This window comes from Salvelinus fontinalis, unplaced genomic scaffold (genome assembly GCF_029448725.1).
Source record: "Salvelinus fontinalis isolate EN_2023a unplaced genomic scaffold, ASM2944872v1 scaffold_1532, whole genome shotgun sequence".
Classification (NCBI taxonomy): Eukaryota; Metazoa; Chordata; class Actinopteri; order Salmoniformes; family Salmonidae; genus Salvelinus; species Salvelinus fontinalis.
This window is the reverse complement of record NW_026601741.1, coordinates 4,249-19,606: the sequence shown is the minus strand read 5'-3', so window position 1 is coordinate 19,606 and position 15,358 is coordinate 4,249. Positions and strand designations below refer to the sequence as shown.

Sequence of the window (15,358 nt, the reverse complement as noted above, 5' to 3'; positions counted from 1 at the left end):
TAGTTTAGCCCCAGTGGAGGGGAGTTTTGATACATGGTGGATGTTCGTTCTCCCGCTACCTGCTATGCCGTGTTAGAATGATGAATGAGAGACCAGTCTCTCATATCATCAAAACACAAAATTCTAGCTGCATATTAAACCAGAGGTTGACCTCTCTCTGAGGATGGGGCTCACTATAAAACAGCACTTAGACAGCATTAACGCCCTAAGTGACATTCCTAAGGCAGAAGGATTTCATTTAGCTATAGGCTCTTTAAAGTGAGGTCACTCTGGCCTTGCAAGTTGGCTTATGTTTTGACCAAGGCCCAGGCACTCGGGAGGCAGTATGTTTTGACCAGGGCCCAGGCACCCGGGAGGCAGTATGTTTTGACCAGGGCCCAGGCACCCGGGAGGCAGTATGTTTTGACCAGGGCCCAGGCACCCGGGAGGCAGCTGGAGAGCAGAGATAAGTATGAGAATATAATGAATGTCTTGCCTGTGGAAGGGGGCAGACTGTTCCCAACCTCTCAGAGGAACGCGTCTGTCTCCCAATATGTCTGTCTACTGTCTATTAAACCTTAAATAGTGCAGTTGTTCAACTTATCTTATTTTCTACACCTTGAGCAAATTCACAATTCCCCACAGGCTGTGGATGAGAGTTAAGGATGAGTGTTTCTGACCTGTGGCTGTGGATGAGTGTTATGGATGAGTGTCTCTGACCTGTGGCTGTGGATGAGTGTTAAGGATGAGTGTCTCTGAAATGTGGCTGTGGATGAGTGTTAAGGATGAGTGTCTCTGACCTGTGGCTGTGGATGAGTGTTATGGATGAGTGTCTCTGACCTGTGGCTGTGGATGAGTGTTATGGATGAGTGTCTCTGTCCTGTGGCTGTGTGTTATGGATGAGTGTCTCTGACCTGTGGCTGTGGATGAGTGTCTCTGACCTGTGGCTGTGGATGAGTGTTATGGATGAGTGTCTCTGACCTGTGGCTGTGTGTTATGGATGAGTGTCTCTGACCTGTGGCTGTGGATGAGTGTTAAGGATGAGTGTCTCTGACCTGTGGCTGTGGATGAGTGTTATAGATACCTGTGGCTGTGGATGAGTGCATTGAAGGCCAGTTATGGATGAGGGTTATAGACACCTGTGGCTGTGGATGAGTGCATTGAAGGCCAGTTATGGATGAGCATTATAGATACCTGTGGATGAGTGGTATAGACACCTGTGGATGAGTGGTATAGACACCGGTGGATGAGTGTTATAGATACCTGTGGCTATGGATGAGTGAATTGAAGGCCAGTTATGGATGAGTGTTATGGAGGAGTATCCTCCTACCTGTGGCTGTGGATGAGTGTTATAGATACCTGTGGCTATGGATGAGTGCGTTGAAGGCCAGGCCGTCGGCCCAGCTGGAGGAGAAGTTGACCACATTGACGTGGGGATAGTCCTTGGTGGACTGGCGCACCCAGCTAAGCAGAATCTTCTCACTGTTGGTCTGCTGTAGGCCTGCCATCACATCCTTCATCACATCCTTTACCTGGAGAGAGAGAGAGAGACAGAGAGAGAGAGAGAGAGAGAGAGAGAGAGAGAGAGAGAGAGAGAGGAGAGAGAGAGAGAGAGAGAGAGAGAGAGAGAGAGAGAGAGAGAGAGAGAGAGAGACAGAGAGAGACAGAGAGAGAGAGAGACACAGAGAGAGACAGAGAGAGACAGAGAGAGAGAGAGAGAGAGAGAGAGAGAGAGAGAGAGAGAGAGAGAGAGACAGAGACAGAGACAGAGAGAGAGAGAGAGAGAGAGAGAGAGAGAGAGAGAGAGAGAGAGAGAGAGAGGAGAGAGAGAGAGAGAGAGACACAGAGAGAGACAGAGAGAGAGAGACAGAGAGAGAGAGAGAGAGAGAGAGAGAGAGAGACAGAGACAGAGACAGAGACAGAGACAGAGACAGAGACAGAGACAGAGAGAGAGAGAGAGAGAGAGAGAGAGAGAGAGAGAGAGAGGAGAGAGAGAGTCAAGACAGAAACACAAATTTGCAAAGGACGCAAATACTCCAAATGTCAGACAGATGTCTGGAGACATGGAAACAAGGAGACTAATGTCCTCAACACCGCCGCTCACACTACAAGCTTCCACCTAGACAGGCTTAACAATATGTATTGACTGAAGTACATGCTGATAGGTGTTGGGAGCTATTACCATTGAGGCAGGAACTTTCTGTTAAGTTAAATCAACTTCTCTACACGTCCTGCAATAGTTTTAGGAAGAGTTTGGATTCACTCACACACACACACACACACACACACACACACACACACACACACACACACACACACACACACACACACACACACACACAGTCTTGTACAGCTAACCTTGTGGGGACATACAATTCAGTCCCATTCAAAATCCTATTTTCCCTAACCCCTAACCCTAACCCTAAACCTAACCCTAATCCTAACCCGTACTCTTACCCTAACCCTAACCTTAACCCTAACCCTAACCCTAACCCAAAAACCTAAACTTTATCCTAACCCTAAACCTAACCCTAGCTCCTAACCCTAACCCTACAACTAACCCTAGCTCCTAACCTTAATATTTAACTTAATTCTAACCTTAACACTAATTCTAACCTTAACCCTAAACCCCCTAGAAATAGCATTTGACCTTGTGGGGACTAACAAAATGTCCCCAGCTGGTCAACTTTTTGTCAGTTTACTATTCTTGTAGGGACTTCTGGTCCCCACAAGAATAGTTAAACACGTCCACACACACACACACACACACAGTTAGCTATTTGAGTGACATTTCTGGAACATCTCTGCCCAGCTCTAGGGGAAAGGAGTGAAGAAGTGCACCATTGGTATGTCTGGTATAGCTGTATTACTGATGCATATCTTACCATCACCTATCCATCACCTATCATATCCACACACACACACACACACACACACACACACACACACACACACACACACACACACACACACACACACACACACACACACACACACACACACACACACACACACACACACACACACACACACACACACACACACACACACACACACACACACACACAGATGTAATATTCCAACTCAGACACAACTCTATCTCTCTTCTCTCTCTCTCTCTTTCTCTTTCTAGAAAGCTCTAGGGGAAAAGAGTGAAGAAGTGCATCAATAGCTTCCACTGGTGTGTCTGGCAAAGCTGTAACTTATTACTGATGCATACCTTACCAACACCTATCCATCAGCTGTATATCCAACTCAGACACGTACCCAGTCAACCGGGAACATTCCCAGAACATTAGCTAACATTCCCTTTAAGTTCTAGTTAGAGTTTATCTAACAGTAGGATAACATTCCAAAAACATCCAGAGAATGTTTTTGATTAAATCTATGTGGTTCTAGAACTTTTTTAGGTGAAATATCCTTGGAATGTTCTCCTAACATTCACTAAAATGTTGTGCATTACATCTGTAACAGCCACCACATGTTTGTATGTTTAGGGTTTAGGGTGCAAAAAACACTCCCCTGATGTTACAAGGATGTTCCCAGAACACATTTCACCTGTTCTTTAAAGGTTCCCAGAATGTTTCATTAGGTTGTGGGAACAGTCTAGTGGAAAAATTGTGGGGACATCACAAAATACATATTCCCAAAACACAAAAACTGTACAATTGTGTGGATGATTCTACAATGTTTATTTTAGGGTGCAACAAAACATTCACCTGATGTTAAAGGGATGTTCCCAGAACACATTTCATCTGTTCTTTAAAGGTTCCCAGAATGTTTCATTAGGTTGTGGGAACATTGTGCGAACATGACAAGATATATTTTTCCACAAGGCAAGAACTGTCCAGTTGTGCTGACATTCAGATAATGTTTGTATTATGGTGAACAAAACGTTCCTTTGATGTTGCCAGAACGTTGACAGAACAGCCTTTTTAAGTTCTTCAGTCGTTGCCAGATGTCACGCCCTGACCTTAGAGAACTGTTTTATTTATCTACTTGGTTAGGTCAGGGTGTGATGTGGGGTGGGCATTCTATGTTTTGTATTTCTAGGTTTCTGTATTTCTATGTTTTGGCCGGGTATGGTTCTCAATCAGGGACAGCTGTCTATCGTTGTCTCTGATTGAGAATCATACTTAGGCAGACTTTTTCCCCACCTATTGTTGTGGGTAATTATTATTTTCCGTGTGTGATTGTGTGCACCTCGGTTGGTTGCGTCACGTTCATTGCTGTTTACCTGTTTGTTTTGTTAAGGTTTTCACTCCTATTAAAAGATGTGGAACGACATGCACGCTGCGCCTTGGTTGATTTATGACAGGGAGTTTGAGGATAGCGCGCGACACCAGAACATTTTCATTCGGTTGTGGGAACAGTCTGGGTACAAGAGATACAGTGCCTTCAGAAAGTACGGACTTATTCCCACATTGTGTTACAGCCTGAATTTAAAATGGATTACATTGAGATGTTTTGTCACTGGCCTACACACGACACCCCATAACATCAACGTGGAATACTGGCCGCCACACGATGCCCCATAACATCAACGTGGAATACTGGCCGCCACACGATGCCCCATAACATCAACGTGGAATACTGGCCTACACACGACACCCCATAACATCAACGTGGAATACTGGCCTACACACGACACCCCATAACATCAACGTGGAATACTGGCCTACACACGACACCCCATAACATCAACGTGGAATACTGGCCTACACACGACACCCCATAACATCAACGTGGAACACTGGCCTACACACGACACCCCATAACATCAACGTGGAATACTGGCCTACACACGACACCCCACAACATCAACGTGGAACACTGGCCTACACACGATGCCCCATAACATCAACGTGGAACACTGGCCGCCACACGATGCCCCATAACATCAACGTGGAATACTGGCCTACACACGATACACCATAACATCAACGTGGAATACTGGCCTACACACGACACCCCATAACATCAACGTGGAATACTGGCCTACACACGACACCCCATAACATCAACGTGGAATACTGGCCTACACACGACACCCCATAACATCAACGTGGAACACTGGCCTACACACGACACCCCATAACATCAACGTGGAATACTGGCCTACACACGACACCCCACAACATCAACGTGGAACACTGGCCTACACACGATGCCCCATAACATCAACGTGGAACACTGGCCGCCACACGATGCCCCATAACATCAACGTGGAATACTGGCCTACACACGATACCCCATAACATCAACATGGAATACTGGCCTACACACAATACCCCATAACATCAATGTGGAATACTGGCCTACACACAATACCCCATAACATCAACGTGGAATACTGGCCTACACACAATACCCCATAACATCAACGTGGAATACTGGCCTACACACAATACCCCATAACATCAACGTGGAATACTGGCCTACACACGATACCCCATAACATCAACGTGGAATACTGCCCGCCACACGATGCCCCATAACATCAACGTGGAATACTGGCCTACACACGATACCCCATAACATCAACGTGGAATACTGGCCTACACACGATGCCCCATAACATCAACGTGGAATACTGGCCGCCACACGATGCCCCATAACATCAACGTGGAATACTGGCCTACACACGATGCCCCATAACATCAACGTGGAATACTGGCCGCCACACGATGCCCCATAACATCAACGTGGAATACTGGCCTACACACGATACCCCATAACATCAACGTGGAATACTGGCCTACACACGATACCCCATAACATCAACGTGGAATACTGGCCTACACACGACACCCCATAACATCAACGTGGAATACTGGCCGCCACACGACACCCCATAACATCAACGTGGAATACTGGCCGCCACACGATGCCCCATAACATCAACGTGGAATAATGTTATTTAACATTTTTACAAATTAATCAAAAATGAAAAGCTGAAATGTCTTGAGTCAATAAGTATTCAATCCCTTTGTTACGACAAGCCTAAATCATTTCAGGGGTAAAAATGAGCATGGCCTCCCTCATCTCCCTGGGTCGCTCCTCTTTTTAGTTCACTGCAGCTAGCGACTGGAACGAGCTGCAACAAACACTCAAACTGGACAGTTTTATCTCAATCTCTTCATTCAAAGACTCAATCATGGACACTCTTACTGACAGTTGTGGCTGCTTTGTGTGATGTATTGTTGTCTCTACCTTCTTCCCCTTTGTGCTGTTGTCTGTGCCCAATAATGTTTGTACCATGTTTTGTGCTGCTGCCATGTTGTGCTGCTGCCATGTTGTGTTTCTACCATGTTGTTGTCATGTTGTGTTACTACCATACTGTGTTGTCATGTGCAGCTGCCATGCTATGTTGTTGTCTTAGGTCTCTCTTTATGTAGTGTTGTGGTGTCTCTCTTGTCGTGATGTGTGATTTATCCTATATATATAAAAAAAAATGTAATCCCCCGTCCCCGCAGGAGGCCTTTCGCCTTTTGGTAGGCCATCATTATAAATAACAATTTGTTCTTAACTGACTTACCTAGTTAAATAAAGGTTAAATAAATAAATTAAAAATACATATTTTTTTTAAACCCACATATACAATTATTAAGGTCCGTCAGTCGAGCAGTGAATTTCAATACATATTCACAGATTCAACCACACGTTCATATCTTTCACCTGGATTCACCTGGTCAGTCTACGTCATGGAAAGAGCAGGTGTTCTTAATGTTTTGTATACTCAGTTGTCGTGTCTTTGGCCGTGCCGGATGAAGTGATATGACACGCTATTCTATAAAATCATTTCTCTTAAATTAATATTACCTGATTAAGCTAGTCAGGTAAATGTAATTAACTAGAAAGTTGGGGCACCACGAAAGAAAGAGCTGTTAACTTCCGAATAAACTCTTAAAGACCTAGTAATATTTTACATCAATAGCAGTCAATATTTAATCGTCACTTTATTTAGTCTCATCTGAAAGTCGTAAATTCTTGGTTATCTTCACGAATCCTGGCTAACAAGTTGAATATGCAATACAACATTTGGTTAAATTATTTATTTACTAAATACCTAAATAATCACACAGAATTACATCTACACAGAATGGATCATACAATGATTAGAAATTATGTCATAAAGGAAAACGTCCCTAGCGGACGGAACAGATATGACGGCTGGTTACACAAAGGAAAGGGGGTTGGGTTTTGAATGAAAGAGCGGGAAGACTGAGTAACAAAGGGAGAAGCTATGCTATCGTAAATACAGAATCTTATGCATTCTAAATAACCGCCCATTTGGAAAAAGGAAAATGCAATAAATATTTACTCTAAGCTGCGCTTCAATAGGTTGGTCGTAGATGGAAGGCCGGGTTGCCCAGCAGGGATCTCTTGTCCTCTGAAGATTGTCTCTGGTGGTAAACTGGATACGTCATCCGTCCTTTCCTAGCCCGCTGCTAACTCAACGGCTAGGAGGTATCACTTCTGGAGTGAATAAGAGTTCAAAGTTCATACCAAGTTGCCATACTTTTAAGCTCGTACCTCTATTCTGGCTGGTATAGTCGAAATTCCTCCTTTCGGCGTGTCGATCGTCACTTTCACATTGAACACGATGCTAATTTCGTTAGGTTATTATCTGAGCTCTTTTAACGTAGGACCGTCGTCCTCACGTCCTTGGAACAGAAAGTTGAATTTTCATCAACGGGTTTATATAATGGTGAAAGAAGGGCGTGTTTCATAGTTTACAACCAGTGTCTGGTCACTTGGGCGGGGCCTCTGAGTGAGCAGAGTTTCTCTATGATAAACCGTTCTCTCATTTAAGAAGCTAAAATTACATTTAATCTTTTCACAAATAGTTTCATATTTAAACATTTAAATTGCACAACAATTCCATGTGAATCTGATAACTAGAATGTGTCAACTTTCCAAGATACAGTTTATGTCATCCTGTCATTAGTAGTAATGTCTCAGACAACAACTGATCTGAGATCATATTCATTAAGTCCCAACGCATATTTTCAACTGGTTGGATTACCGAAATATGGTTCCATTTCCCACCTTTCGATGTTACCAGACTCTCTATGTTACAAAGGCTTTACAAGAGTCAACTCTATAGAGTAGAGAGAGAAAAGGGCAAAGGTATTTATGGGGGTCATAAACCTCCACTACCAGGCCAATGTCATGACACAGTGTATATGACCCTCAATTTCAAAAACAATTGTAATCAAACATGGTTACAGAATATGTGGAATTAAACCTGCAGTCTTAAGAACTTCAGCCAGATAATTAACCCTCCGCTCCACCAGGGGGCAGCTGTGGCCGCTCCACCAGGGGCCAGCTGTGGCCGCTCCACCAGGGGGCAGCTGTGACCACTCCACCAGGGGCCAGCTGTGGCCGCTCCACCAGGGGCCAGCTGTGGCCGCTCCACCAGGGGCCAGCTGTGGCCGCTCCACCAGGGGGCAGCTGTGACCGCTCCACCAGGGGGCAGCTGTGACCGCTCCACCAGGGGGCAGCTGTGACCGCTCCACCAGGGGGCAGCTGTGGCCGCTCCACCAGGGGCCAGCTGTGGCCGCTCCACCAGGGGCCAGCTGTGGCCGCTCCACCAGGGGCCAGCTGTGGCCGCTCCACCAGGGGCCAGCTGTGGCCGCTCCACCAGGGGGCAGCTGTGGCCGCTCCACCAGGGGGCAGCTGTGACCACTCCACCAGGGGGCAGCTGTGGCCGCTCCACCAGGGGGCAGCTGTGACCACTCCACCAGGGGCCAGCTGTGACCACTCCACCAGGGGCCAGCTGTGACCACTCCACCAGGGGGCAGCTGTGACCACTCCACCAGGGGCCAGCTGTGGCCGCTCCACCAGGGGGCAGCTGTGACCACTCCACCAGGGGCCAGCTGTGGCCGCTCCACCAGGGGGCAGCTGTGACCACTCCACCAGGGGGCAGCTGTGGCCGCTCCACCAGGGGGCAGCTGTGACCACTCCACCAGGGGCCAGCTGTGACCGCTCCACCAGGGGGCAGCTGTGACCACTCCACCAGGGGGCAGCTGTGACCACTCCACCAGGGGGCAGCTGTGACCACTCCACCAGGGGGCAGCTGTGACCACTCCACCAGGGGCCAGCTGTGACCACGTGGGGTTTCTTCAGTCCAATACGGTCAATCAGGACACAGAACCTGATTGACTGTATTTAACTGAAGAAAAAAACACAAGGCCACAGCTGCCCCCTGGTGGAGCGGAGGGTTAATACTTTGGCTCGGGAACCAAACTTTGCAAGTTCAAAACTCACATGTGCAGATTGTTAACATATATGAAGTGTCCATGTGCAGATTGTTAACATATATGAAGTGTCCATGTGCAGATTGTTAACATATATGAAGTGTACATGTGCAGATTGTTAACATATATGAAGTGTACATGTGCAGATTGTTAACATATATGAAGTTTACATGTGCAGATTGTTAACATATATGAAGTGTACATGTGCAGATTGTTAACATATATGAAGTTTACATGTGCAGATTGTTAACATATATGAAGTGTACATGTGCAGATTGTTAACATATATGAAGTGTACATGTGCAGATTGTTAACATATATGAAGTGTACATGTGCAGATTGTTAACATATATGAAGTGTACATGTGCAGATTGTTAACATATATGAAGTGTACATGTGCAGATTGTTAACATATATGAAGTGTACATGTGCAGATTGTTAACATATATGAAGTGTACATGTGCAGATTGTTAACATATATGAAGTTTACATGTGCAGATTGTTAACATATATGAAGTGTCCATGTGCAGATTGTTAACATATATGAAGTGTACATGTGCAGATTGTTAACATATATGAAGTGTACATAATGTGGTTGTGTTTATGTGGTTAAATGCTGTTCAGATCTGCTCTAATCTGCATTAAGATTCGGTCAAACTGAAATATAACATTTTCTAAATGCTCTTGAAATGTTCTGAGGACCTGACGTGTATATTGTGTGAACATCAATGGAATATTATGTCAAACCTGAAACAAATATGCTATGAACATCATAAAAACAGACTTGTTTCATTCTTACAGCATTAGGGGAATGTCCTGTGCGACCTAACTTATACATTGTATGAAGGTCATCACAACTGAGCATATTTTGTACATTGGGAACTTATCTCCTGTAATGTACCCACAATGTTCCCACAACATAATTACCTGTTCTGGGAAAGGCTGTTCTGGCAACGTTCTTGCAACATCAAAGGAATGTTTTGTTCACTCTGATAAAAACACTAAATGATTGTCAGCACACCTGGACAGTTGTTTTGTTTGTTTGGGGAACATATCTCTTGTCATGTTCGCACAATGTTCCCACAACCTAATGAAACATTCTGGGAACCTTTAAAGAACAGATGACATGTGTTCTGGGAACATCCTTGTAACATCAGGTGAATATTTTTTTCACCCTAAAGGAAACGTTGTATAATGATCTGCACGACGGGACAGTTTTTGTGTTTTGGGAAGATATCTTTTGTGATTTTCCCACAATGTTCTCAAATAGACTGTTCCCACAACCTAACAAACCATTATGGGAACCTTTAAAGAACAGATTACAGGTGTTCTAGGAACATTCTTTCAACATCAGGCGATGGTTTTATACAAACATAATCATCTCCACGAATGGACAGTTTTTGTATTATAAGAACATTTGCCGCGACCTAACGAATGTTTTGGGAACCTTCACAGAAACAATTTTGGTTTGCTGGGTATAGACACATGGATAGACTCTTCCTTCCTTCCTTCCTTCCTTCCTTCCTTCCTTCCTTCCTTCCTTCCTTCCTTTCTCTCTCTCTCTAACACACACACACGATTCCTATGCGTTTCTGCAGTTTCTGACTATAAAAACATTATCCGACCAGAGAATAAGGGCCAACAAACCTCCATAAGTCATCTATCTGAGGGACTGCATCCAATTACAGGCCCGGGAATACTTAGCCTGGCCAATCAGAGCCTATCAAATATTATCTTAGCCAATCACACCCAATAAATATTAGTCTGGCCAATCACAGCCTTTAAAATAACCCCATTCAACTGACTGGCAGATATAGGCCAGGAGGGAGCTAAAATGATTCACACACACACACACACACACACACACACACACACACACACACACACACACACACACACACACACACACACACACACACACACACACACACACACACACACACACACACACACACACCATACACACACACACCATACCCACATACAAACGCACACCATACCCACACACACACCATACCCACACACACCATACACACACACACATCATACACACACACACCATGCACACATACACACACACACACACACAGAGACTCCTCACCAATCCCCATACTTCCAGGCAGGTTCATTAGTTAGTGATTCGTCTCCAACAGTGTAGCCCAACCCAGCGCTCGCTGCTCGGCCTTCTGGGTACAGACCGAGCGTCCCTCATTTGGGAGTAGGTCACTGCATTGCATTTCCACACTAATTCATTCCATGACGAAGCCCAACGCTGAGACACCCCACTAATGTCTCTGACTGTCTAATTGACTCGGCCTCTTCGCTCTTCACACACCGACTGTCTGTATGTTTAAGACGTCAAATATTCAAATCCAATGGAGATTTCCCCATTAAGCGCATCATTAATTCTATGTAAATGTTCCTGTGGATTGATTAAGTCATTATGACTGAGTGTTGCTGGAGGAGAGAGGGGGAGGAGAGGGGAAGAGAGAGGGGTGATGAGGAGAGGGGTGATGAGATGGGTGATGAGGAGAGGGTTGATGAGAGGGGTGATGAGGAGAGTGGTGATGAGGATGGACTGATCTGCAATATACGTACTGGTCAACACACAGGGTGACTAACTGACCTGCCAGTGGAGAATTATGCTCCAAATGAGTCCAAGAATCAGTTTATGATTCCCATCAACAATGTCGGCTCCTCCTATATTCACCAGTTCAACCTGCAGAGAAGATACAGGGAGGGAGATACAGGGAGGGAGAGATACAGGGAGATACAGGGAGGGAGAGATACAGGGAGATACAGGGAGGGAGATACAGGGAGGGAGAGATAGAGGGAAACACAGGGAGGGAGAGATACAGGGAGATACAGGGAGGGAGAGATGGAGGGAGATACAGGGAGGAAGAGAGAGGGAAACACAGGGAGGGAGAGATACAGGGAGATACAGGAAGGAAGAGAGAGGGAAATACAGGGAGGAAGAGAGAGGGAAACACAGGGAGGGAGAGATACAGGGAGATACAGGGAGGGAGAGATGGAGGGAGATACAGGGAGGGAGAGATACAGGGAGATACAAGGAGGCAGGGAGGGAGAGAGGTGCAGGGATGGAGCGATAGAGAGAAATACAGAGAAGGAGAGAGAGAGATAGAGGGAGGGAGAGAGAGAAGGATACAGGGAGGGAGCGATAGAGAGAGAGACACAGGGATGGAGAGATAGAGAGAGAGATACACGGAGGGAGAGATAGAGAGAGATACAGGGAGGGAGGGAGGGAGGGAGGGAGGGAGATATACAAAGAGGGAGAGATAGAGAGAGATACAGGGAGGGATAGAGAGAGAGATACAGAGAGGGAGAGGTGGAGATAGAGAGATAGAGGGAGGGAAAGAGAGATAGAGAGAGATATAGGGAGGGAGAGAGAAGGAGATACAGGGAGGGAGAGAGAGAGAGACAGAGAGAGACAGAGAAAGAGAGAGAGAGAGAGAGAGAGAGAGAGAGAGAGAGAGAGAGAGAGAGAGAAAGCATGAGCTGAGATGAATCTAATTACTGTTTGCTTTCAGCTCTACCACCTCCAGAACCCTTGACTGGTGTAAACTAATGCATTAACATACTGTATATACACACTATACTGAGCACTCTATTGCTGACATACGCTAACATAGACATGCAGTCAAATATCCCTAATATAACAGAGGAGATACTCTCCTCCTCTTCTCACTCTTCCTCTTCCTCCCCCTCCTCTCTTCCCCCTCCTCTCTTCCTCCCCATCCTCTCTTCCTCCTCCTCCTCTCTTCCTCCTCCTCTCTTCCTCCCCATCCTCTCTTCCTCCTCCTCTCTTCTCCCTCCTCTCTTCCTACCCCTCCTCTCTTCCTTCTCCTCCTCTCTTTCTCTCCCTCCTCTCTTCCTCCTCATCCTCTCTTCCTCCCCCTTCTCTCTTCCTTCTCCTCCTCTCTTTCTCTCCATCCTCTCTTCCTCCTCCTCCTCTCTTCCTTCTCCTCCTCTCCTCCTCTCTTCCTCCCCCTTCTCTCTTCCTTCTCCTCCTCCCCTCTTCCTCTTCCTCTCCCTCCCCCCCCTCTCCTCCTCCTCCCCAGTGTGTGGTCTGTTCACTAATACGTACATTGTTCTTCTGTAGGATCTGCAGAGCTCTATTAACATTGTTTAGTGAGTGGAGGCGCGTGACTCCTCTCTCTTTCACCTGCAGACTCAGAACACACACATCACACAGAGAGAGAGAGAGAGAGAACACACAGAGAGAGAGAGAGAGAGAGAGAGAGAACACACGCACACAGAGAGAGAGAGAACACACGCACACAGAGAGAGCGAGAACACACGCACACAGAGAGAGAGAGAGAGAGAGAGAGAACACACACACAGAGAGAGAGAGAGAGAACACACACACACAGAGAGAGAACACACGCACACAGAGAGAGAGAGAACACACGCACACAGAGAGAGAGAGAGAGAGAGAGAGAGAGAGAGAGAGAGAGAGAGAGAGAGAGAGAGAGAACACACATCACACAGAAAGAGAGAGAGAACACATCACACAGAGAGAGAGAACACACGCACACACAGAGAGAGAGAGAGAGAGAGGGAGAGAGAGAGAGAGAGAGAGAGAGAGAGAGAGAACACACGCACACAGAGAGAGAGAGAACACACGCACACAGAGAGAGCGAGAACACACGCACACAGAGAGAGAGAGAGAGAGAGAGAGGGAGAGAGAGAGAGAGAGAGAGAGAGAGAGAGAGAGAGAGAGAGAGAGAGAGAGAGAGAGAGAGAGAGAGAGGGAGAGAGAGAGAGAGAGAGAGAGAGAGAGAGAGAGAGAGAGAGAGAGAGAGAGAGAGAGAGAGAGAGAGAGAGAGAGAACAAACACACACACAGAGAAGAGAAGAGATCCTTCAGAACACACAGGGGCTTTATTTACTGAACATGATATTAAAGACTTTGCTCAGGGCCATTGCTGAAAGAGGTTTATATTACAATAAAAGGTCTTGTATAAAGTTTAGGACAAAGATAGAGGAGAGGAAAGGAGGAGGAGAAGAAATGCAAGGAGAAAGACAACAGCTTGGTATAATAGGTGAGGAGATAAGTGAGGAGGTGAGGAGATAAGTGAGGAGGTGAGGAGATAAGTGGGGTTAGGAGATAAGTCGGGTCAAGAGGATAAGGAAGTGAGGAGATAGGTGAGGTTAGGAGGATGTGAGGAGAGAAGTGAGGTTAGGAGGATAAGGAGGTGAGGTGGTGAGGAGGTGAGGGAGATACATGGGGCTAGGAGGATACGGAGGTGAGGTGGTGAGGAGGGGAGGGAGATACATGGGGCTAGGAGGATAAGGAGGTGAGGTGGTGAGGTGATGAGGAGGTGAGGGAGATACATGGGGTTAGGAGGATAAGGAGGTGAGGTGGTGAGGAGGTGAGGGAGATACATGGGGCTAGGAGGATAAGGAGGTGAGGTGGTGAGGAGGTGAGGGAGATACATGGGGCTAGGAGGATAAGGAGGTGAGGTGGTGAGGAGGTGAGGGAGATACATGGGGCTAGGAGGATAAGGAGGTGAGGTGGTGAGGAGGTGAGGGAGATACATGGGGCTAGGAGGATAAGGAGGTGAGGTGGTGAGGTGATGAGGGAGATACATGGGGCTAGGAGGATAAGGAGGTGAGGTGGTGAGGTGATGAGGGAGATACATGGGGCTAGGAGGATAAGGAGGTGAGGTGGTGAATGGGGTTAGGAGGATGGTAAGGAGGATAATGAGGACATGACTGACCAGCTCGTGCCCTGCCAGTCCCTCCAGCAGCTCCAGCAGGCGACGGCCATCACACAGGTCTGTGAAGAGGTCCTGGATGGGGGGCTTCCCTGCCTGGGGAAACAGGGAACAACGCATCACTACAGGTTACAACGTTGTCAGTTCAAATCCTGAGCAGAGCAAGACAAAATGGGAGATGTGCTGTTTTTTCTGGTGTCAGACCCTAGGTACCATAATATCCTGTCCTTGTGCCTTTGAGCAAGGTCCACACATCATGACACTCCGACAAACATATCTCCAATACTAACACAGAGAAAAAGACATATCTCCAATAGTAACACAGAGAAAAGGACATATCACCAATAGTAACACAGAGAGAAGACATATCTCCAATACT

General features: G+C 46.4%; 1 protein-coding gene across 1 annotated transcript; it reads right to left on the bottom strand.

Annotated features, from left to right (window-relative positions):
• Positions 1-500: 500 nt before the first annotated feature.
• On the bottom strand, positions 501-15,099 carry LOC129849555 (utrophin-like). Its single transcript, XM_055916384.1, has 4 exons — positions 14,983-15,099; positions 13,348-13,425; positions 11,869-11,961; positions 501-1,511 (listed from the first exon to the last, which is right to left on the bottom strand). Exons 1-4 carry the CDS (start codon positions 15,097-15,099, stop codon positions 1,329-1,331), a joined length of 471 nt encoding a protein of 156 aa, XP_055772359.1. The 3' UTR covers positions 501-1,328.
• Between the last annotated feature and the right edge of the window lie 259 nt (positions 15,100-15,358).

What these genes read in the sequence shown, in the direction of transcription:
- LOC129849555 (XM_055916384.1), bottom strand. Translation starts at nt 15,099, where the DNA reads ATGCGTTGTTCCCTGTTTCCCCAGGCAGGGAAGCCCCCCATCCAGGAC. An exon ending in GACTGGCAGGGCACGAGCTG is followed by an intron (nt 13,426 to 14,982) that starts GTCAGTCATGTC and finishes CTGAGTCTGCAG; the next exon opens with GTGAAAGAGAGAGGAGTCAC. An exon ending in AGATCCTACAGAAGAACAAT is followed by an intron (nt 11,962 to 13,347) that starts GTACGTATTAGT and finishes TCTTCTCTGCAG; the next exon opens with GTTGAACTGGTGAATATAGG.